This window comes from Oryx dammah, unplaced genomic scaffold (genome assembly GCF_014754425.2).
Source record: "Oryx dammah isolate SB20612 unplaced genomic scaffold, SCBI_Odam_1.1 HiC_scaffold_22, whole genome shotgun sequence".
Classification (NCBI taxonomy): domain Eukaryota; kingdom Metazoa; phylum Chordata; class Mammalia; order Artiodactyla; family Bovidae; genus Oryx; species Oryx dammah.
Window position 1 is genome coordinate 27,089,722 of NW_024070206.1, and position 24,387 is coordinate 27,114,108.

At 34.5% G+C, this 24,387-nt stretch overlaps 1 protein-coding gene across 4 annotated transcripts in view; it reads right to left on the reverse strand.

Annotated features, from left to right (window-relative positions):
• Positions 1 to 1,721: 1,721 nt before the first annotated feature.
• ESCO1 (establishment of sister chromatid cohesion N-acetyltransferase 1) overlaps positions 1,722 to 24,387 on the reverse strand; it is a 38,796-nt gene continuing 16,130 nt past the window's right edge. For 2 of the 4 annotated variants that reach the window (XR_005725219.1, XR_005725220.1), the window contains exons 5-13: positions 22,856 to 22,970; positions 21,268 to 21,328; positions 20,202 to 20,316; positions 17,306 to 17,437; positions 9,594 to 9,717; positions 8,944 to 9,033; positions 6,976 to 7,119; positions 4,137 to 4,324; positions 1,722 to 2,928 (exon numbers count right to left, since the gene is read on the reverse strand). Coding sequence is in view for 2 of the 4 variants with exons in the window: in XM_040264711.1 (XP_040120645.1) it covers positions 2,781 to 2,928; positions 4,137 to 4,324; positions 6,976 to 7,119; positions 8,944 to 9,033; positions 17,306 to 17,437; positions 20,202 to 20,316; positions 21,268 to 21,328; positions 22,856 to 22,970 (993 nt within the window). In the remaining 2 variants the exon portion in view is untranslated. The remainder of the gene's footprint in view (positions 2,929 to 4,136; positions 4,325 to 6,975; positions 7,120 to 8,943; positions 9,034 to 9,593; positions 9,718 to 17,305; positions 17,438 to 20,201; positions 20,317 to 21,267; positions 21,329 to 22,855; positions 22,971 to 24,387) is intronic. The other 2 variants (XM_040264711.1, XM_040264712.1) reach the window with 1 other exon arrangement.

Consider the following 24,387-nt stretch of genomic DNA (forward strand, 5'->3'; position numbering starts at 1 on the left):
GTTCTCCCCTTGCCTGTGCATCCTCACAAGTTCTTCAACAGTCTCTTCTACCCTCTAATTTTATAAACCCCAGGGTGGAGATCTCCTCTAAATCTTCAAATAACTAAATAAATTGGCTTAGTTCAAACTTTCCCCGAACTCGAGGTCTACATGTTCCATTACATAAACCAAACAGGTATCTCCACTTGGAGATTCAGCAACCACCTTCAAACTGTGAGCAGAACCAAGCTCATCCTTCCCCACCTAATTCTCCAGTATGCTCTTCTCGGCCCCAAATCCACCTACTCTGCTACCTAAACCAAAATTACCCAGATTCTCCTGTCACGATCTTTCTCTAGTCAGTTATCAACTCCATCAATTCTTCAATTTTAACTTCTCAGAGTTCATTTGTCTAATTTTCACCTACACATCATAGCTGTAGTTCAATTTGCGTATCTTTCACAAAGACTGCAGCCTCTCCTATAAGCTTGTCTAAATTCTAGACTCCTCACCTGTAACTCTACCTATGTGGCTGTCATAATTAAATAATGCATCACTAGGGCTTCCCTGGTAGCTCAGCTGGTACAGGATCTGCCTGCAGTGCAGGAGACCCAGGTTCGATCCCTGGGTCGGGAAGATCCCCTGGAGAAGGGATAGGCTACTCACTCCAGTATTCTTGGGCTTCCCTGGTGGCTCAGATGGTAAAGAATCTGCCTGCAATGTGGGAGACTTGGGTTCAATCTCTGGGCTGGAAGATCCCCTGGAGGAGGGCATGGCAACCCACTCCAGTATTCTTCTTGCCTGCAGAATCCCCATGGACAGAGGAGCCTGGCAGGCTACAGTCCACAGGGTCGCAAAGAGTCAGACACGACTGAGTGATTAAGCACAGCACAAACACAAGGTATGACACATGGCAAACACTCAAATGTTAAATATTATTAATAATTGTCTTCTTGGAGAAATAGCTAAAGTGTAAAATTTATTTGAGGGGCTGTGTCTTTAATATAAACATGAAAAGAAACAATCTTCCTAGTAATGGTAACCTTTAAACCAACCAATAAATACAGTCTGTCTACTTCCAAGTCCCTTTGAAACCCACCAAGTATGGCTACCCAAAGAATCCTATTGCTTTTATGGGATCTGGGCCTATATTGTGAGTTTAACAGTTACTGGAACATCTATGCTACACCTGAAGTCTTCATCCTGGGCTTTTAAAAAATCATGGGTTCCCTGTCAGGCAAACATTGAGACCAGCGATGACTAAAAGAATCTCAAGACCAAAGAGAAAAGCAGTGTCAAGAGTTGGACCATCATGATGAATGAGAATAAATAGTCACACTGCCTTACCATTCTACCCTACTGACAGGTACAGAGCCTTACACCACTCAATTAATCACACATCTATGGGTGATAATGTGTGTGTATATCACAATGATATATATGATATATATCATATATCACAATATGTCGATCTTAAAAGTCTTAATTTTTAGCTGGTTTTAATGTCAGCTCATAACATTCACCTATATTAAATCATAGTGGTGTTTCATTCTTGGGCCATGGCTCTTCATTTCTTTGAAAGACCAGAAAATTCCCATGTTAGGATCTTGTCTTTTGGAGATGTTACTGACATACAGATTCTGCAGCAAACTGGTGAAAACTACCTTTTCAAAACCCACTGTTTTAATCTTATTTCAAGGTAGCAAACCTAACAGACTTCCTGAAAAAGCACAATAACAACATATCATTATCACATTTATCACTTAGAAAAAACTATCAAGTATTTTATTATTTTATTCTACACTATATACAAGTCATAAAAGGCCACAGCAGTTTTTCAACATATAAACCCTTTAAAAGTAGAGGGCACTATGAAGGATAGACAAGTATCAAAATGAAGTCCAATAATGAGGGCATATACTCAGTGTAGTATTTCTGAGGAGTAACAAAGCAGATACCAATTCATACATATTTAGCTTGCAACTAGTCCACAGGTTTTTATAAACCTCTTTGGGATTGTGAATAGCCAAAGTGTGCCAAGTTGACGTTTATTTTAAAAAGTGAAACCAGAATGAAAAAATAAATAAACTAAAGGGCACCATTCTAATTCGAGTCATTCATAGTTCTCCAAGGAGGAAAGCTTCAATTCTTTTCCACCTTCTGCTTCGTGATGGCAGCAAGAAGCAGAAAAAGAGAAACAGAAGAACAAACTCAGTATTTCAAATTCTCTCTTGCTAAAGGAGCTTTGCTTTTTTTGTGATGATTCCCTTAAAGTAGGTATCAGACCCTTTAAGAATTAGTTTTGGTTCCTAAACACATCACACCCTTCTTGAATAATAATGTAAAAACATTGGTTTCCACTCTGTGAAAATACACTCTTTAAAACTATAACTGGTATCAGCAGATCAATATAAAAAAAATACAGTACCAAGCTACACTGGTATATCGCCACAATCAAGAACTTCAGATTATACTTATCACTGAGACCATAGTCCTTGCATTAGTTTTCAGTCCACTATGAACAATTATCTGCTGCATGTAAACATGTCTAAATAACTATAGATAAAATACATCAATCATAAATTTCTGTAAAAGATAATAAAATATCTTCTTTAAAAAACAAAACAACAATAAGCAATTACTTCATTTTTTTTTCCAATTTTATGAAAATGGAACAACCTTCTGGTTGTTGCCAGTCCTGAGTTCACTGTAATAAAAATGGCCCTAGTTCCTGGTTTAAGTCAACAACCAATCCATTCTCATCAGTAGATGTCTTCTGATACTGCAGGCATGAGTTTATGTTAGGTACTATTTTGTCCGTTAATAAAATTATATACCAGAAACTGACCAGTGCCACAGTACTGTGTTGCAAACAGTTTTCCATCAGGAGTAGGGTCTGAGAAAGCAATTTCCTCTTTACTCAAGTATGAGCCATATATAAAGTTACTCCTGTTAAAAAAAAAAAACGGGGGGGGGGGTGGAAGGTGAAAAGAAGAAAATTAAATTATTTTTAACCATTAAACATGGAAAAAACCCGTCAAATAATGCTGTATATTCTAGAAACTTAAAAATAATTGTTTTGTAAAAGCAACAATGATTATAAAAACATTTACCCAACACATTTTCATGATAAAAATACTCCAACAACTCTGAATAGAAGAAACTGATAAAGAGCATCAAAAGACATCAAAGTTAACAGTTAAAAAAAAAAAGACTTAAAACTTCCTCAGACATCAGGAACAGGGTAAGGCCATACTGCTGATACCTCTTCTATTATCAAGGACAATTCAACAAGCAAAAGAAATGAAAAGCAACCAGGTTGGAAAGGGAGAAGTAAAATTATCTTTTCACAGATGACCTGATCTTTTATATACAAAAATTCTAAGGAATTCACAAAATAATAGATCTAATAAAACATGAGTTCAGCAAGTTTTCAAATTATAAAATCAATATTAAAAAATTAATTTTATTTCTATGACCAATTCAAAATGAAATTTAGAAAACAACACTGAAATACATAGTAAATACTCAGTAATCTAAGTAAATACTTAGGATTAAATTTAACAAAGACATGCAAGACCTAAAAAATGAGAACCATAGAGCATTGTTGAAAGAAATTAAAGGAGACCTTACTAAACAGAAAGACATCCCATGATTATGAATCAGATGACTTAATATTGCTAAAATGGCATTACTCCTCAAATTGATCTATAGTTAGTGAGTTTTTCTGCAAAAATTAACAAGCTGTTCCTAAAATTCATATGTAAATGCAAGAGACAAAAAAACAAACGTAATTTTTGGAATCTCTATCCCTTTGATTAAAAATCAAGCAATATATATATAACTTTGTTCGTATTTTCCAAGTCTCCCGTAAATGTGTTATCATACTTCATACTTAAAAAAAAAGAAAAAAGGAATAAAATCAAGAAAAACTATTGAGAGACTACGATTTACAAATTTATTCTTAAAAATTTTCCTAAAAGCTAAACTCCCAAGAAATTTCCCATACTTCTTACATATTGACAATCTTATGCAAATTTTAAATTAATATAAATAAAGGTTATACATTTACGATGAACTAAATGTCAATCTTTATATAAAACTCTGCTTAAATGCTAAACTACTGACAATGACTTGAAGGATTACATCCAAGTTACCTTAGGCATTCAATCATGCGAGAAGCGATTTTCTTCCGACGCATCATGCTGAACACCCATATGCGGCTGATCCCACAGATTGCAGGCTCTGGCGATGTTGAGCAGCACCAGGCTTTTTGCCTTTCAAATCTGACCTTTTCTTCTTCTGACCTGATAACTGGAAGTTTTTCTTCTATAACTCTGTAGCCCTGTATGCAGCAAAATTAAGAGGAAATTCATAGGTGACTTTTTTAAAATTGAAGTATAGTTGATTAACAATGTTGTGCTACTCTCTGCTACACAGCAAAGTGAGTCCGTTATACACACACAGACATTCCTGAAGGGGGAGGGGGGGCGGGGTGTTTAAAGTGAGACAACTATTAAGCAATTGTCTCATACTGACCTTTTGTGAGGTCATCACTACGTCCATCTGGCTTCTTAACAAACCATAGGAACCACTTAGCCTTTTGCTCTCATTTTAGGAAATAAACAGACCTGGATCTACATTCTGTTCTAACTCACTTATTAGTTATGTGACCACAAGATGAAGTTACTTAATTTAGCTTTGGGTTCCTTGTCTATAAACTGGAACTCTCCGCCATCTCTTTCAGAGACTTGCGAGAGATTAAATAAGGAAATACAAAGCACCTGGCCATCACGGCTGGCACATCATAGGAAGTGAATGTTAATTTTCTCCACCTCCCATGTTCTAGGACCAGTGAAAGTACATGTGGTGAACTCAGCAGTCACACAAGTGTTTCTGTGATAGCTGTCATCGTTACAGGGTTCAGAGCTGTGCAGAACTGGGGCTCACGATGGCAGAGGAATCAGAAGTTTAGGAAGGTCCTTTCCCTACACTCCTATCTCTTAAAAATAAAAAAAGTACTTTGAAAAACATACATCTCTTCTGCCAGTCTAGTGGTCAAAAAGGGACACCACCAGCCTTTTGACAGAATGAGGTACAAAAGTTAAAACAATTAGACAACACAACTGAGAGTTAACAAAGAATAAGCAAGTACTGCACAGCTATGTTCTAATATAAACACTGCGACAAGTCATTTTTGGAACTAGGTAGAATAGAAATTAAAAAACACTCAAGGGTGCTAAGGTCCCTGGTAGTCTAGGGGTTAGGACTCAGTGCTTTCACTCCCACGGTCCAGATTCAATCTCTGGTCAGGGAACTGAGATGCCAGAAGCCACTCAGCAGGGCCAAAAAACCCCACACAACACTCGCGTTTATCAAAGAACATTCATTATAAACAACCAAACAACAACAAAAAAAACACTGTAAGAAACAGTCAAAAAACAAGATAGATGTCTGCAATTTTTTTTCAATGCTTAGTCATTTGCCAAACAAATTTAAGAATACTCTCTATAAAATTTGCAAATATCCTTATCACTCTGTGCAAATCTGACTTCAAATATCTTTTTCCCCTCCTCTAATTAACTTCATTTGTTTCAATGATCAATTCTGTCTGAAGTTATGTCCCACATAAAAAGTGATACTTCCTTCAAGTGGGTACCTTACTATTAACCCTCCTCAGGAGTCATAAATCATGCTAGCTGGATTGAATTTAAGGGGGATGAGTTGCTAAGGACAATCCTTAAACACACAACACAGTTATTCAATACACATAGGAAGCACTTTGACATATTGGTAAATCAAGCACAACATTGCTGCTATCTTTTAAAAGTGGGACAATCAAGACTCAGAGACCTATCAAGTGGACAAATGATAAAGCAAAGAATAAATCTGGGGCAATGGAAAAAATAAAGCCATAAGAGGTGCACTATGCAAAATTAACTCAATTACAGGATGGCAAGCTTCTATGACTTAGTCCTTTTATATCAAATTTATATCTCCAAACTACCTTGTCACCTATTTATTTAAATCAAATTTGTGATTACAAATAGCAAAATTCATAAACTTACACAATGTCAAGTTGAATTTTTTTTTCAGATTGAATTTTTATGTAGCTTAACATATAGACATTAATCACACATATTTGTTTCAGCTCTGCACCTTATTAGAAACTTTTATGATGAAGCGTATATACTTGCAGGCAACTATTAACACACTAAAAAACATCAACTAAACAGAAAGTCAAGTCCAATGCACACTGAATTCATGAGCAAGAACTCAGCTGAAAATAAGACAATTCACAGGAGGTCTACCTCAAGGTGAGCATGATTAGGAAGTCCAAAATCTTCTGTTTTCTTAAATTGGTCTAACTTGGGACCATCTTACAATATTAACATATCAATTCTACTATAATCCTATTATTTGTTTACATTTGGCTCTTAAATACAAGCCAAGTCCTCAACAGAGCTCAACCAAAGAAGTGGTAACCTAATGCAGGGGTGGGAAGTTTTTCGTGAAGGGCCAGGAAATAAGTATTTCAGGTGGTGCAGCATAACTGGCCCCTTGCAACTACTTAATTCAATCTCTGCAGTATGAAAGCAGCCACTGACAATACTTAAGCAAATCGACATAGCTATGTTACAATAAGATGTTGTAAAAAACAGGCTAGATTTTGCCTTCTGGACTATAACCTGGCAACCCTTGATTTATTTCAGTGCTGAAGGGGACTGAGACAGACATTTCATTAGTAGCCAACAAGGAAACTTCCTAAACAAAATTTAATAGTACTTTTGATTTGTAGAATTTTTATCTTATATTTACTGACTTAAACAAACTCCCATGCAAGACAACTTCACTGTAGGAAAAAAATTATGCACAGGAGTTCTCGCATTCATACTCTTCCTTACACAGACTGTTGAAAAATTTACCAGAATGATGTTATTGCTGTAACTCTTTAAACACCAAACTACATACAACCATTCTTTAAAAATCACTTACCCACTGGATATGTTCTGCAATTAGACAACCAACTACCTTTTTGTCATTAGAAATAAACAGAAGTGTTTTTGTTCTGGAATAGCACATGAGTGGAGCCTGCTGGAAACCTAAATCATTATCAACCATCTCTCTAATCTCGTCAACCTGCCAAATAAAGAAAAATTATTATTTTTTAAACAAAAGCATTTTATATATGTAAAATATGCTCTATTTCAGTTCAATAAAGTGAGCATATTATTCCAAGCAGAACATCCTCTGAAGAGTGCCTGTGAATGACTATCCTGATCACTAAATGTTTTTCAAGCTCTGTGGACCAATCTGCAAAAGGAAGAAAGAATGGAGAGTAATGTCAAGCCCAGTAGTCTGGGAACAAGAGTGAGAGCTCCTCTGATAGGTAATGAGGACACTAAGGCTTCCCAGTGTAAGCATCACGGAATGGAGCACTGGAGAGAACTTCACTGGAACCTTAGCCAGGCAGGCCACATTGTTCTTAGAAAGCCTTAATTTGTACTCTCATCAGTGGAGTGAAAGTGAGCACAAAGAAAAGGCATAAATGTTTATTCCTTATCAAAAATTTATAGGGTCAGATATTATGCAAAGCACGAGTATTATCTAATTTAAATCCAACACCTCTTACAGGCTGATAGTTTCTCACTTTGCATATGAAAGAAATAAAATTCAGAGGTTAAATAACTTTCCCATGTCAGATATGGGACACTGGGAACCAAAGAGCTGGGATTTCTGGGATTTGAGCCCATAATGCTCAAACTGCTTCTACCACTTTACCTCCTGGAATTCTTGTCAAGGTCAAATACGATAAGCTCAAACTTTTGTAGGTATTCAAAGTCAAGATTTTTATAGGCACTCAAACATCAGTTCCTTTGCCAGTTAAAAAAAAAAATCTGCAAATATTCAGTCCAATAAACATTCATCTGTGACACTAAGTTTAAAATGTAAATGACACCTAAGGGGGTTAAGTATTCACACTTCTGAATTGCAGAATACCATGTAACACATTCCTTATTCAGTGATGAAAACCCAAGTCCTCTTAATCCTAGGAAAAAATCCCACAATGCAACACTTGACTCAGTTCCTAAAGGCAAATGACTCACAATTCTTTGGATTTTAACCTATTATGGGTTACTAACCAGTAACATACTGAACTGTAGGTTACTAAGAACAAGGATATTAGAAATTTACTCTCAGAATAAAATGACATCTATTAGTTTCAGTTTTATAAATTATTATTCAGATTTGTATTTTGATTCTTGAAATCACTTATGTGGCACTTACTATGCCTTCTATATCATTACTCAAATTACTGATAATATGAGATACTAATCAATCCACTAAAAATTCATTTCACATATGCTAGACAGTACTCATGTGAGGATATGAGACCTGGGCCATAAAGAGGGCTGAGTGCCAAAGAATTGATGCTTCGAACTGTGGTGGTGGTGAAGACTCTTGAAGACTCCCTTGGACAGCACGGAGATCAAACCAGTCAATCCTAAAGGAAATAAGCCCTGAATATTCATTGGAAGGACTGATGCTGAAGCTCCAATACTTTGGCCACCTGATGGGAAGAGTCGACTCACTGGAAAAGACCCTGATGCTGGGAAGGACTGAGAGCAGGAGGAGGCGGGGACAGAGGATGAAGTGGTTGAATGGCATCACTCACTCAATGGAGATGAGTTTGAGCAAACTCCAGGAGATAGTGAAGTATCAGGAAATCTAGTTTGCTGCAGTCCATGGGGTTGCAAAGAGTCAGACATGACTTAGAAAATCAACAACAACAAATGACACACTACAAAGTTAAAGCATTCATTTTTCAGTTGGGTTGTGACTAAATGCTTATTTCTTATTCTCAGAATGGGGTGTTTAAATGTGCTCTGCCAGCAATACATTGTACTCTTAAAATCAGATGCAAAATTATTCATTCTGTGTGAAATTTCACTGGAAAGTTACCTTTTTCAGGGCATACTTTGGATCTTCAGGAAGAACCATTATTATCCTGCCATCAGGATATTCAGCTAGAATTCTTTCTTTTTTCCAACCCTAGATACATATAAAAAAAAAAGAATAAAATTTATTTATCACATTTCATACATCATATTCATGTACAATAAGAAAAATACATCAATGTGTCTAAAAATTACAAACATGGAAAAGTATATATGCTCGCCAATGTTTAAAAAGACATGATAAATCAGCTAATTTGTTAAGCACACACAGGTACAATTAAAAGCTAATTTCTTTCTACTATTCACTCAGAGATCTAAGACCACAAAAGCATTTCTAATTTATCATTTTCCATTTTAAATTAATTTTGAAAATCACACAGCAAAAGCAAGCCCCTTAAAGTCAGTGACTCCCAGAACCTAAAGGATAACTCTCCCAGTTTCTTGATAAGGTAAGTAAAGTCTTAAATTTCTCTGGAACATGGTTACCTCCACAAACAAACACTCGTGGTTTTATGTCTGGCATGCCAAAGACCTCCAGGAGGTTTTAAATGAACTGATTTGCATGCAGGAGCCCAATATGTAAGGAATAGTTTTTATTCTTATTGATCACAACTATCAAAAGTCACAAGAAGGATACTATAAAAATATAACTACCTTCTAAGAATCTAATAGGGAAGGAGAGGCTACGTTGTGTGTATCTGAAGTTAAACATACTCAAAAAAAGAGAGGTAATAAACTCTTCTTCAGATCCACACTCGTGGTGATTAATGAGCAGAACCTGCATGAAAAAAAAAACAAAACAAAAGCCACTTAAATCTAGTAAGATGGGACTGAACCAGAGGTTAAAACTAGGAGCTTTGAGGTTAAAAATAAGTACAGAAGGAATGAGCTTAACTGGTTGTTCCATTTGTCTTACCCAACCAACTTTAAATAAAAAGGTTTTTCAAGAAGCAATGTATTTATCTTAAAGAAAACCAGCATCTTTCTGAGATTTGTTTCAGAGTATTAAAGCTCAATGAAACCAAGAAAAAGGCAACAATATTTTTAAAAAACACTATGGCAGGTCTGAAAGGAGATTGATTTTCCTAAATGATCTAGAACGGTCTTTTGGGAAAGGGTGGTTTCTTAGTCTGGGACAAAAAGTCTAGTAACAAACTTGGTATAAACAACTGTTTGGATTAAAGTATTTAAAACCAGAATTTGTTTAAAAATAGAGCACCCAAAAGTAAAGCAAATTCAGATGATTATAATTAGGATGGTCATGTGTTCCCAAAATTTGAAAAGAAAAAAGAAGCAGAAACGATAGTCACAGAAGTCATTTTTTTCAAATCAGAAATGAAATCTGAATCATATCCAGACCTGAATATAGGTAAATGTTTTGAAAAGGCATGAGATATCATCCTCTTTAAAAAACAAATTTACATTAATGTTATTTTGGGGAAAAGCATTTAAAATAAATCTATTTTACACAAAATGAAAATGGAGACTTTTCATTTTAAAAACTAAGCTACAATTTCAATGAAGATTTAGAATTTAACTAACTCCAACTTATAACAAAGTCATAGTTTCCTGAGCTGAATTATCTAAAAATAATTTGATAAGTTACTTTCCTGTTGTCTTTAAAAATAACAATACTGGCCAACATTATACTGTACCATCGGCACTAGATAAATTATTTTGCTTTATATATTCAGCACTATATAAATTATTTTGCTTTATTGACTTTTTTGTACAAAATTTTCTCTTGAAACAAGTTGAGACTTGCATGTTCATACAGAAAATGTTTCACAATTGGATTTGATACATTTTCAAAAAATGTTTTAAACATGGTTGTTTTTTCATGTATGTGTATAAGCAGGAGGAATTGCAAAGGGCAGAGTTATTGCTGCTTCAGTTTCTAATACCCATGAAGACAGCATATTTAAGAGAAAACTTTAAGAGTTCTGGATTAAAAGTTGAGGGTTTAAATCCCATTTCTTGAGTTACTAGCAATATAATCTTGGGCAAATCACTGCAACCCATTCTGTTTCCTGGCCTAGGCTATGGACAAAATAGCTGTCATCACCCACATCACTTAGTAATTTAGAGAACTGCTTTAAGATGATTCCTCACACAGAGGAGCTATTCAGGAACTCTTAGTAATTTCCACTCTACCTTCCTAGTGGTGTCAAACTACAATCAATGTGCTACTTTAAGAAAACACAATTAATAAAGCCCCCAAAGTTACATGCAAAAGTAAGTTCAAACCTTGGACAAGGCAAAGATGAAAGAACCAACGTGGCTAAAAACTGTCAAGTAAGATACTAAAGACATTTATATGCCTCAATTGCAGTTAACTCTTTCCTGGAGTCAATAACCACATGATCCTATCTTTAGAGAATTTAGATGAGACGAAGTCTGTCTGCTGCTTGAAACTGAGGCAGAGGCTGTATGCTGAAGGGTAAATGTGATTTAGAGGAATAACCAAATAGCCACAGCTTTCTCCTAACTATCTTTCTCCAAAGATATAAATTTCAATGCAGTGCCTTTACACCTTTCATCTTTAGCTCTAAGATGTTACACACAGCCCTCTGCTAGCAAGTAGTATTTTCCAAATCCCATTCTTAATTCACCTATCTGGCTGCTAAAAAGCAGAAAGCTTTACACTGCTAATAGCAATCAATGATCTTTTTTTTTTTTTTTTTTTTTTGCCCTTTCTGTTCTAGTTATTCTAGACTTTAGAGTCTCAAGAATGGAAAGGGTTTTCCTCTTTTTCTATTTGAACAAGATTACAATTGAAAACAAAATACACTGGGTGGTAAATGTATTGATGTATATACAACTGTCAAAATTAATCAATCAAACATTTAAGATTTGTGTGTTAAAATTATATCCCAACTATAAAAGTTCCTACTAATTACTTCCATTAAAGGTTGAATGGAAATACTCATGAAAGAATACTCTGAGAAATAAAATCGATAACTAGCTTTTCAAAAAGACTAGCAACAAATGTGGCAAGGGAAAAAAAACCTAGAGGGAGAATCTTTAAAGACATTTAAGAGACATACCAACCAGTGCAATATATGGACCTTAATTCAAACATTACAGAAAATTATGAGATATTTGGGGAGATTCTGAACCCTGAGGGAATAGCTGATGTTAAGGAATTAAAATTTAAAGGTGTGATTATACTCTTAAAATCTTGTTTATTGCTATGCTGAAGCTGAGTGAAAAACACATGGGGATTCACTATTTGGTGGTGGGGAGGGGTGGGGATTGAACTTTATTTTGGAAAATTCAAATCACCCAATTGTCAAACTGTGCCAAGGGTCCAAGGCTTATGCAAATACCATTTATTCAGAAGTGAAAAATGAATGTAAAATGAATCCAGTTGGCAGAGTGATTAGACCTGAGGGTGAGACAAGCATTGACTGCAATGGGGGCAACAAAGGGGCTTCTGAGATATTAGTGGTGCTTCTTGTCATGTGGGTGTTCACTTTGCAAAAATACACCATTAAGCTGTGCACTCGTTCATTATTTGTGTACTTCTCTTTACAAGTTGTATTTCAATTAAAATTTTATTTAAATTACTAAAGGAATTTGAAAAACAGACATTTTAGTTCAACAGCAAGACTAACAGTTGTTGTTTAAATAAACATACTCCAAATTTTTTAATCTTTAGAAACAAAAGTAAATTAAAATTAGCTCATTCAAAATTCAGTCACATGCTCTTTTTGACAGTACCCATGGCACACAGCATAAAAAACTGCAGAAAAACTGCATAAGAGAAACAAATTACAGACTCTTGAAATACGTAAAAAGATTTCTTTTTTTTTTTTTTGTAAAAAGATTTCTGTTGAAATGATTTTTAAAAGCAAACATGTACTTATGAATATTTTAAAAGTCAGTAAGACTCTACACCAAATTATAAACTAAGGTTATTTATGTGATTTAATTTTTTTCCTTTTGGCTTATTTGTATTCCCTGTTTTTTTCTACTTTTATAAAATGGTATAATAAAAGTATTAATATACCTTAACTACCCCCAAGCAGAAGATTTTAACTTCATGTTTGGTTACTGTGCAAAAAATAATTTTGTATTAACAATACTGTTAAAGATGTGTTTCCATGTTCTCTCCAGGCATACTACCTTTCCAAATCTCCATGTGTTCACCAACCCAAAACCTCTCTGAACCCTGTCCTGGCTTTTTGAAGGTTTCACCAGAGGTGGGACTGATTAAATCACTGGCCACTGGTAACAGAATTCAATCTCCGGTGCCTATTCCCTCCTAGGATCACTGTGTGAGAACTGAAAGTTCCAACCCTCAGTAGTTGGCTCCCATCCTTAGGCTAGTTCCAAAGGTCATCTCATTAACATAACAGAACACATTGTATCCCATCTCTTAGGAAATTTCAAAGGTTTTGGGGGCTGTGAGTCAGGAACTAAGTAAATATTGTTCTTATAAATCACATATCACAAGCACTGAAGATGATTATCTGAGACTAGTTTGAAAGTGACTGAGGTCAATTTATTTCTGAACTAAATTTAATTGTACACATAATATAACTGCTGAAATTAAAATAAAATAATTAAAACCTAGTATCTTATATATGTTAATTTGTGGTAAAGAATCCGCCTGCAATGTGGGAGACATGGGTTCGATCCCTGGGATGGGAAGATCCCCTGGAGAAGGGAAAGGCTACCCACTACAGTATTCTGGACTGGAGGATTTCAAGTGACTCTAGTCAATGGGGTCGAAAACACGACTGAGCGACTTTCACTTATGTTCAGCTAACAAGACATGAATGATATAACTGGTCTATTAAAGCATAATTAAGCACAATGCTTTCTGAAGCTAACCTTCAAATCTGTTAGCTATATTTATTATCACTAGAGTATTTCAAGATTCATGGTTTCCCAGTTTGAATGACTTAACCACTAAAAGCAAGCCAACCTGTTTAAGTTAATCTTTCATAGTTTGAAAGAAGGTATTGAGAAAAACAAAAGTCCCATGACATAGTGGTTTTTTTCACTCACTGAATAAGTCAGGAATAAAAGAATATACACAAGAATTTAAGTTTTACTTTAGAAAACTTGGATACAATTCTAAAGATGCTTTAAAGACTTCATTTTGTAGCTATGCTATGACGGCAGGATCACCTCCACTGTACTTCTCTCATTCCCTGCAATATTTGAACTAAACAGAGGCTAGAATCCCTACTCTTCCACTAAAGCTTATTTGTTTTGATAAATATACTTGTAGCAGCACTAACTGAACTCCTTATGACAATTCAAATATTCTCCCTCCACAGTGACATGTAGCATCTAGCAACATCTGACACCAGAGCACCAGCTGGTGTGAACGAGGACCTGCATTTCTCATTTTCGGAGGCCTGGTGTTACCAAACTGGACAGTGCAGCTATACAGCCAACTAGGGATTGGGCCAACCTTTCTTCAAAGCTTCTCTGGTTACCCAGACAGGAAAAACCACCCATCTTCTGATCACTGCTCTACCAAAGTAATTATCACTTCTAAACTGAAAAATTAATCTATAATTTAAACAGTTAATATTGATTTATTGCTTTAATAGCTGTTTAAATCTTTTATTGTTAACTTTTCATTTCTTTCAGGCTTTGTTCCTAAATTTGCAGGCCAAGGGCATATCCAATATCCTGCATGTAAGGTCCTCCACAATGCATTCAGTCATATAATCAATTCAAAGGAGGTTAAGGGAAAAACAGAGGTAGAGAAGGATTAAGTCAGGAGTTTTTCTGCAAAGAACCCAAAATATTATTCCTCTTCTGCATTACTGAAAGTTTATAATACAGCTGAATTCTGGATAGTTCCTTGCTTGGCAATAAGGCTGAATGCTCTTGGGGGAGTTTTTCCTGTTTTCTCCTCACACCTTTAGGAAAACACTTCTTGAAGGGAAACTGAAGGGAAGCTAGGTCTAAACCAGAATCCAGGATCCCTAGGAAGCTTTAAGAGGCTCCTTCCTAAATAGTTTCCAGTAAGTCACATAAAATACATTTCCTCAAATGGGGTCAATGAGGCAGATGGAGTACAATGAAGGAATACACAGAGAGCACTGTCATTTTTCTCCCCTACCCCAAGTCAAAGAAAATACATAAGAGATAAAATATTTTAGTCAACTAAAAGTAGGTTCTGTGGCATCAATTTCTACTATGACTATATAACATATATTATTTTAATCTTTTGAAAAGAAGACTTCAGACATTTTTACCTGTCATAGATTATCATCATGAAATAATTATAAGAAAAAATTTCTACTGTCAAGAAAAACTGCTTATGTTATAGACAGTGTTTGATTAAAATAAAAGAAGTAAAACTTATTCTAATTTATTCTATTTTAAGCAGTACAGAATTAATTCTATATTAAGCAGTACAGAACTTTATTCCCCATCCGTGAACACTGCCCATTTAAAATTAAAAATATAAACAAAAGCCACAGCACAAAATGACCTCTTAGTTCTAAGTGCTTCTCTCCAAGAAACAGACACGACAGATAAACTGGCATTTAAAAAATTTAGATGTTTCATCAAACACGTACGAGTACTTAATGCAAAAGCACAACACTAGGTGCCCAATAAAAGATTCACATAAGTGACAACCCAGAATCCAGAGCTGTGGTCACAGCAGAACATTTTTAATATGGGTGTACTATTTTATCCTTTCCATACACTAGAAAAGAATGCTACAAAGTTCTGGAGGAGTTTCTACCTTACAATCTATGTTTATCTATGTTTGAAAACAACAAAAGGTAAGAACGTTAACTTTGATGTTAGCAAAGGATGGCCAACTGCTAAACTCAATTCCTTCTCTTGAGCTTATATCAAAGTAAATAAAATAACCTGTAGCTCTGTCCCATCAAGAAGGGGGAGAGGGGGATCTGGGGCAGGAATCAGTCTTCCTTAAGTTGCTCTGCTGCTTTACGGACTTGCAAGAGCCAGGATTTGTTAAGAAGTGAGGCCTCCACCTTGTTCCATAAACTAATTTCCTTTGGTGTTATGGAAGAGCAGAGTACATTATCTCCTGGTTGATTTCCTTACAACTGGTCTCAGAAATTAAGAACTTCCCTTAAAATAAAGAACTAAGTCTTTTAAACCAAATTTCTTTATAATTTTTGGAAATTGGCTGCAAGAATCAAATAATGTAACTTGAGCAGAATACAATTCTACCAGATTGATGGATGTAAAATAAATAAGTATTTCTGCCCCAGAAGTATTCCATAATTTAGCTACCTGATAGGCCTATTTTTCTTTTCAAGTTGTAAGGATATTAACAGAGTCAAATTGGAAAAGGACAAATTTCAAATTATAAATAAATATCTAGCTATATTCTATATCCACACACCTTATATTTTATTTAGTGAAGTGGGAGGAGGGTGTGTGGGGGGAAAAGCAGATGGAATAAGGAATATAAAGGATCACCATAGCAGGGAACCAAAAAAGGAAAACCCCACCTATCTTGGGAAGAAGTAATTGAATAAATAAAACCACGAATATGAATTCTTCAACCAAAGATAAGGATACAAATTTAACTGAAGCCAATAAAGATCTTTTAAATCTAGTGCCTATGTGAAATGAATTGGTGATCTCAGTTCAGATATCCTGGAGGTCTTATTAATGTGAGTGTACAGTACTGAAGGTAACATGTATAAAATAAATTCCATTTCAGATACGGGTAAACAGCAATTACATTAAATTACTATTTTCACAAGATATCTGAAATGGTTCAAAATTATTTAAAATTTTGCTATTTCCAAAATCAAATATTAAATAACACCCATTATGCCTCAACTGCACATACATTAAAATATATATACTAAAACATATTTACTTTGTGGGATTTTTTTTTAAAGTATACTACAAATTCTGAGGTTTTAGCCATCAAGAATTGTTCTTTAATAAGAAAAACTCTTATGTTAGCAAAGAGAAGGTAAAGGAAATCCCCACACAATCTATTCGGTATAATATATACCGCTATCAACCCCCCAAAAAAGTTGTGTCAAGCTATTCTGAATACTACACAGACTTAGCAATAGTTAACAATTAAAATCAAAGGAAATTTTAAAAAATACTCAAGTTGAAGAGCATCACTTGTTAGAAGAGGTACAATAACACTTTAAAAATATAACAATTTAAAAATTAAGTTAAATTTAAAAATCCCACAACATACACCAGCCAGAATGAATTTGCTGGGTTTTATGTTTGGCTTTGTTTTAAAAAATAAGCCTGTATATGTACTACAAAGGCTTTGTATATGGTGCTATTTTCTAAAGACAAAATTTTTTCCATGACTTGAATCTGACAATTCACCTCTAATGATCTGATTCTGCATTTTAGAAGTCATCAATTCCACTTACCACGTATTTTACAGCACTTATAAATTGATTGTGGAAGAGCAGATGCTGTGTTTCATCTTCTGGATTTGAAGCAGTGTAAAGCATGCCACAAACATTACAGGAAACTGCTCCAAATCTTTTTTGTCCTGCATCCTATTTATAAAAAACAAACAGAAGGGTTTTTTTTCCCCCCCACAAAAGAATAATTTGACAATATCAGTCTCTAAAGTTATAATGTGAACATAGAGTGAGAACTGTTTAAAACAACATTCTATGTTGATGACAAAAATGAAGATGCTAACTTTCAAAATCTGTAGTTTTATTAAGAATTGTTTTCCATTTTAGTAATCATTCACTCCACACCATTTAATAACAACTGAAAAGAATTGAGAAAGTATCTTTAACACTACACTCTTAGTTCTAAAGCCTCAAATGTCAAATACTTATAAATGAGAACTAGTATGCATTTTGTATCTGTGATAATTTTACCATTGAAGTTTAGAAGAAATGCTTCATAGACTTTAATGTCTTAAGTCTTTTCTCTTTAATAGTTTTGTTCTAGTTATATTAAAAAGAGTATTTTGATGTCACCAGAAACTCTTAAGCAAAGGTAAAATTAAACATTCTCTATTTTCTTTATATCAAGTAAGTATGAAAGACTGACTATAATCACCTATACTCCAGTAATTCATACTTGTGCTGTAGCATAGTAACTGGTTACAAAAGGTTTTCTATACTTATCCTCATTTAAGAGGACAAATTACAGCAATATGACCTAACTTTAATATTAATTTTAAAAGCATAATTCCTTTATTCTTGCTGCTCTGAAACTGGGAAATTTCAACTAATTACTGAAAACAAAACACAGAAGATAACTATATCCTAGTGCCTTACAGCTAGGGCCACAGAGCAAAAAGAAATCAAATGGTAAATGAAAGATTGCATATAAAACTAAAGGGAAGCTCATTCTGAAAGACTGAAACTATTGACAAAATATTACCTGAAAATTCAGGGAGTTTAAAAAAATTGCTTGAATTATGGTTAAGATACAAAACATTGTATTTACCATGTTAACCATTTTTAAGTGTACATTTCAGTAGTATTAAGTACACTCACACTGTTGTGCAACCAATCCACAGAATTACTTTCATTTTGCAAAACTGAGACTCTAGAGACTTCCCTGGTGGTCCACTGGTTAAGACTGCACACCTCCACCTCTAGGGTCACAGGTTTGATCCCTGGTCAGTGAACTAAGACCCCACATGCCGTGAGGAGTGGTCAAAAAACAAAACAAAACAAAACTCCCTGAAACTCTATACCTACTCAACAGTTCCCCAATCCTCCTTCCTCCCCAGCTCCTGGAAACCATCATTCTGCTTTCTATCTCTATGAATTTGATTCTTTTAGGCACCTTTCATAGAAGTAGAATCATGTAGTATTTGTCATTTTGTGACTGACATTTCACTTAGATAATGTCCTCAAGGTTCAATCGTAGTATGTGTCAGAATTCCCTTCCTTTTTCAGGTTGAATAACATTCCACCGTCTACATACACACCACATTTTGTTCAGCCATCCACCCACTGGTGGGCTCTTTAGTTGCTTCCACTCTTTAATTGCTTTAGTTGTGAGTAACAAACACAGATGTGCAAACAACCTCTTCAAGCAGGCAGTTTTCTTAGTAATGACTAAGTATCTACCTCGGTTTCCTCACTGGTAAATGGAAAATAATAGTCGTACCTATCTCATTTTTTTTTTCTAAGGCTTAACTTAGTTAATATAAGTGGAGGAAATGGAACAATGTAGTGAAAAATATTAGCTGCTATCGTGATCATCAACATCATCATTACTATCAACTCTTGACCAGCACTATCCAACAAAAACATCATGCACAAAGGTAATTTTAAATTTACTAATAGCCACATTAAACTGTGCAGAAGCAAACCAATAAAATAAATAATGTATTTAACAAGACATATACCGAATGTTATAATTTCAACATACATGAAATGTTTGTAAAACTTAGTGGGATACTTTACATGTTTTCTTGTACTCATCTTTGAAACACAGCATATGTGTTTACACTTGGAGCATACCTCAGTTCTGGTGAGTGACATTTCAAGTACTCAACAGTCACATGTGGCTACCACACTGGATGGTGCAGCTTTAGACTCTACTTGTCTAATTAATCCTGTTTCACTACCATACTGATTTGACTACAGAAAAGTATTAAATTTGATGAAATAATTTTTCCCTCACTAATCTTTCTCAAAAAGATTTCTAGACAATTCTTACAAAAGTATCCCCCCATATTAAAGCTAGAACCAATTATCCAGTACCAAAAAATCTGATTACTTGTGTCAACTGGAACTACATTAAATGTTCTTATTATTTTGGGTTTCTTCATATTTTTTATTTTACGCTCACTCATTCAAATTAGATTTTTCATCAGTTAAACTATCTCCCTCTCTTTTCTACCTTGCCACCAAATTGTACTTATTTTCTATTTCAAATTAACTACTGGTTTATCTTCCTGTAAAATGTAGTTTTACAATTACACCATATACTAAAATATACATATTTAAAATCATCTGTATTTATTAAGTTCCATGTTATTTTAAAATTTAAACCAACTACTAAAAGAAAGTAGGGAACAAATGACACATTTAAGAAAATAATGTGAAATAAAGTATCAATCTGTTGTAAATAAAACTAGAAGTAAGGAAATTTGAATTTTTATTGTTATAGGATGGAATCACTGAGAGAGTGGCTGTCATAATACCAAGAATTATTTCCATAATGAAGAATTACAGTGACAAAAAGGCTCTGTAGGGGAAAAAAATGAACTTATTCCTTGACAATGTGCATAAATAAGATGGTGTAATACATTTTAGCTAAAAGGTCAAGTTGTATACTTACTATGATCAACTGTTTTTCATCAGCTTTCTCTGCTTCTTTTAGTTTCAAGTCTTTTGGAATTGTTATCTCCAAATGGGAATTACACTTGGGCCAAGAATGATTTGGTTGTATCTCCCTTTAAAAAAACAACCAACCAACCAACCAACTATTAAATGTTATAGATCCATATCATTTCAAATCACTGGTAGAAAAATACTTAGGATTTTCTATACATCAATGTGACAAAATTCCAAGGGGTGTGGGGGCGAGGAAATAACCTTTTAAAAACCAAAAGGAAACCCAAAGAAACATCTTATTTACAACATAAAGACAAAAAAATGTAGTACCTACTATAGTATGAATAAGTTTTAAGTTTCATAGTTTCAGCAATTTGAGTCACTACAGTTTGTCCTAAATACTGTTTTCAGTAATCAGTAAAGCAAAAATGTCATACTAATTTATTTTGAAAGTAAAGAAACAAAAAGCTTTCAATCTACTGAAACACTTTTACATGTTGCTAATATATATCATGAGGCTTTTTGGGCAAAAGGAGCATTCTCATATATTGTTGCGGGGAGTGTAAGCCTCAACCACTTTGCAAGGAAATTTGGCAAGGCAGGTTAAATCCTACAGCTATGAATTTATCCTAGATAGAGCCACATAAGTGGACCAAGATAAGTGTTTATTGCAGCACTTTTTTTCTGACAGAAATAAACTAGAACAAAAAAAAAAAAAAAAAAGAAATAAACTAGAAACAACCAAGATTTCAATAGAGAACTGTTTCATAAACAATGGAACATGTGCACAATGAAATCTAATACAGAATTTAAAAGAATGAGGAAAGAAGGTAGAAAATATCTTTTCTATCTTCCATAACACACTGAGAAAACACTAAAAGTTGCAAAACACTATGTGTACACACAGGAAATAAAAAGTACACTAAAAACAGAATTTCTATCACATCTGTATGAAACACTGATGATTACTAATGCAACCTTTCAAGGGAAAAAATTCCCCAAACTCAAAACTTCCAAGTATAAAATCCTGAAGTTCTCATATTTACACTTATATTAATCTAATACCTTACCTGTTATCACTCGTCTTAGATGCCTGATTACAGAATATACTGTGCTGTTTGGGAATTGAACCTGTGATTTAATAAAAAGATGGGTTATGTACTAAGCTTTGTACTAGCCCTCCACCTAACAGTTAAAAATTATCATGAAGAAAAACAACCTCAATGCACTAAATGCTTTATTTTTAATAAATACCATTTGATAAAATTAGAGTCACCTTTCTAGGAATTTCTCTGCAGAGAAGAGGCAAAACAGCTCTACAGAGCTACAGAGAGATCTAATGGTAGATTAACAGTGTGTCTCTAGTTTCAGCAATAATTACTAGCACTGAACAATAAAGGAAATTGTTTAAATGCTTTCATAATTGTTCATAATAATGCTTTCATAATTATTTAGTCTCTAAACGGAAATAAAGGAAAACATTAGCTTAAAAAAACCTGTAGTCTCTGGAGTTTTAATCACACTGGTGGTGGTTTAAGTGCAAAGTAGTGTCTGACTCTTTCGTCTCCATGGATTGTTGCCCGCCAGGCCCCTTTGTCACAGGATTTCCCAGGCAAGACTACTGGAGTGAGTTGCTGTTTCCTTCTCCAGGGGATCTTCCTAACCCAGGGATCGAATCCACATCTCCTGCACTGCAGGCAGATGAGATTCTTTACCACTGAGCCACCAGGGAAGTCCTTTAATCACATTACTAATCAAATAATGCAATAACAATTAATTTTCTAATGAATAAATGCATTTCTGGTATTCATATTATACTTCCCCTTCCCCCACTAAGGGCGTCCCTGGTGGGTCAGGGAAATTTCATGGACAAGGAGCCTGGTGGGTTACAGTCCATGGGGTCACAAGAGTCAAACACACCTTAGCAACTAAGCACTCCTAAGTGAGAAGGTTAAATGACACATGCGATGCAATCAATATTTAGCAATTTCTCTTCTGTATCTCCTGGTGCTTCATCTGATGTAGGTGAACAAATTCCTATTCAAGAGTTCAAAGACTATATTGCCCAATTTTTTTGGCCACGCCATTCAGCTTGTGGGATCTTAATTCCCCAACCAGGGTCAGAACTCACGCCCCTGCAGAAAAGGCGCTGAGTCCTAACCACTAGACTGCCAGGGAATTACCCTCAAGATATTCATTAGGTTACAAAAATAGTGTTTTATGGTAAAAGTGAACAGACTATAAGAAGTGATTTAATTCAAAGATACAATTACTAAGATGGAAAACTGAGTAATTAAGGTTTAAAGATAAGAACCTGGTAAACTAGTCATTTATACTTGAGAAATAAACTGCCATCATTAATTTAAGCAATTCATTAAATAACACTTCTCCAGAAAGTAAGTTCACAAACAAAATAAAAGATTTAAAAGCAAAGTAGTTTTGGTAGGGAGTCAAAGAATCACCTTAAGTACTGTACACAACCCAATCAACAGGCGCAGTTCTCCCCCTTCAAAGAACAGTTATCACACATTTGAAAAACATAAGCAATGGTTAAAAGGATTTAACAGGTTTATTTGATAGTGGATATAGTCTTCTGTTATGCTGACAAAAAAAATCTCTGACTACTGTGAAATCTAAACAATACTTTCAAAGTATTACCTGGACATTTATTCTCTCCTGTATCAATTTTTGCTTGACTGAGCACAGTTGAGACAGTAGTGGCATTTTCCACTGGATTGTTTTCAAGCTTAGATTCCAAACACAGGCTGCAATTCTAAGCACATATAATCCAAAATGTTAATATTCACTTTTGTATCAACCTTTGGATCTTACTACAATATTTTCAGTGAATTTTAGCACTATACTAAGAAAATTTAAGATCATATATGGAGTAATTCACACAAGATATGAGTCTCTTTATGATCTCCCTACAAGCTACCCTTCCTCTCAGTATCAACTCTTATTATTCCCCTTCATGACAGACTGAAAACTTTACCTCTCCCACAGATACACTCCATATCTGCCGGCTCTATGCTTTTTCTGGGTTTCATCTACCTAAGTCCCACTGTCCATTACAAGAGCCACTGCCACAGCTCACTATTGGGCACTTAAAATGTGATATGACTGACCTGCGATTTACTGCAGATATAAATCACCTACCAGATTCTGAGGTATTAGACAAAAAAAAAAAGTAAAACACCTCAATTATTTATTTATTTATTTATTTATTTATTTTTAATTTTTACTTTACAATTCTGTGTTGGTTTTGGCATAAATTGACATGAATCCACCAAGGTGTACATGCGTTCCCAAACATGAACCCCCCTCCCACCCCCCTCCCCACAACATCTCTCTGGGTCATCCCCGCTAAAACTCATGACACATTGAACCATTATTTTTACATGACAAGTAAAATATATTAACTTTACCAATTTTTTTAAATGTGGCTAGCAGAAATTTTTAAACAATTTATGTGGCTCACACTTTATCTCTACTGAACAATGCTAATCTACAACAGCTTACCCCTGTATAAACTCATTAAATATTAACCCCGTCCATCAAATCTCCTCTAAGTTTTCCATTCCTTTTCCCCAAATTTCCCAATTACCTCATCCATCTTCCATGCCCTTATCACTTTCTATTTTGAATTATTTTTTTTATTAATCTCCTATATACTCTTAAGTACATATGCATATGTATATATGTAAGTATATTTTTGTATATATATATATATATACTTAAGTATATAGTTTCAAGTATATATTTTTTAATCTCCTAATACTCTTAGGAGCAAAACTTATTATATTTATCCTTGTATCTCTAAGCGCTCCTAAATCAGAACTCTGTCAAAGTAGATACTCAAAAACTAACAAAGGAAAATAGTGCAAACTCAAACATTAGCTATCTCAGAGGAATGGAAATGTCGTGGTGAACAGATAATTTTTGTGTGTGTGTCTATATCTATCTGTATTGTAACTGTTACAAAGAACACATAACATTATTCTTGAACATTACATTTTTGAAATATGAACATTTTTGTCATTAAAAGGTAGAATAATTAAAAAATAAAAATAATGACGTTAGTAATCAATCTCCATTAGGAAGCTAGAATTACTAGTTTTTAAAAAAAATCATAAAATAATTGAGCTTTAAAATTCATAAAATCCGGGAGGCGGGTTCAGGATTGGGAA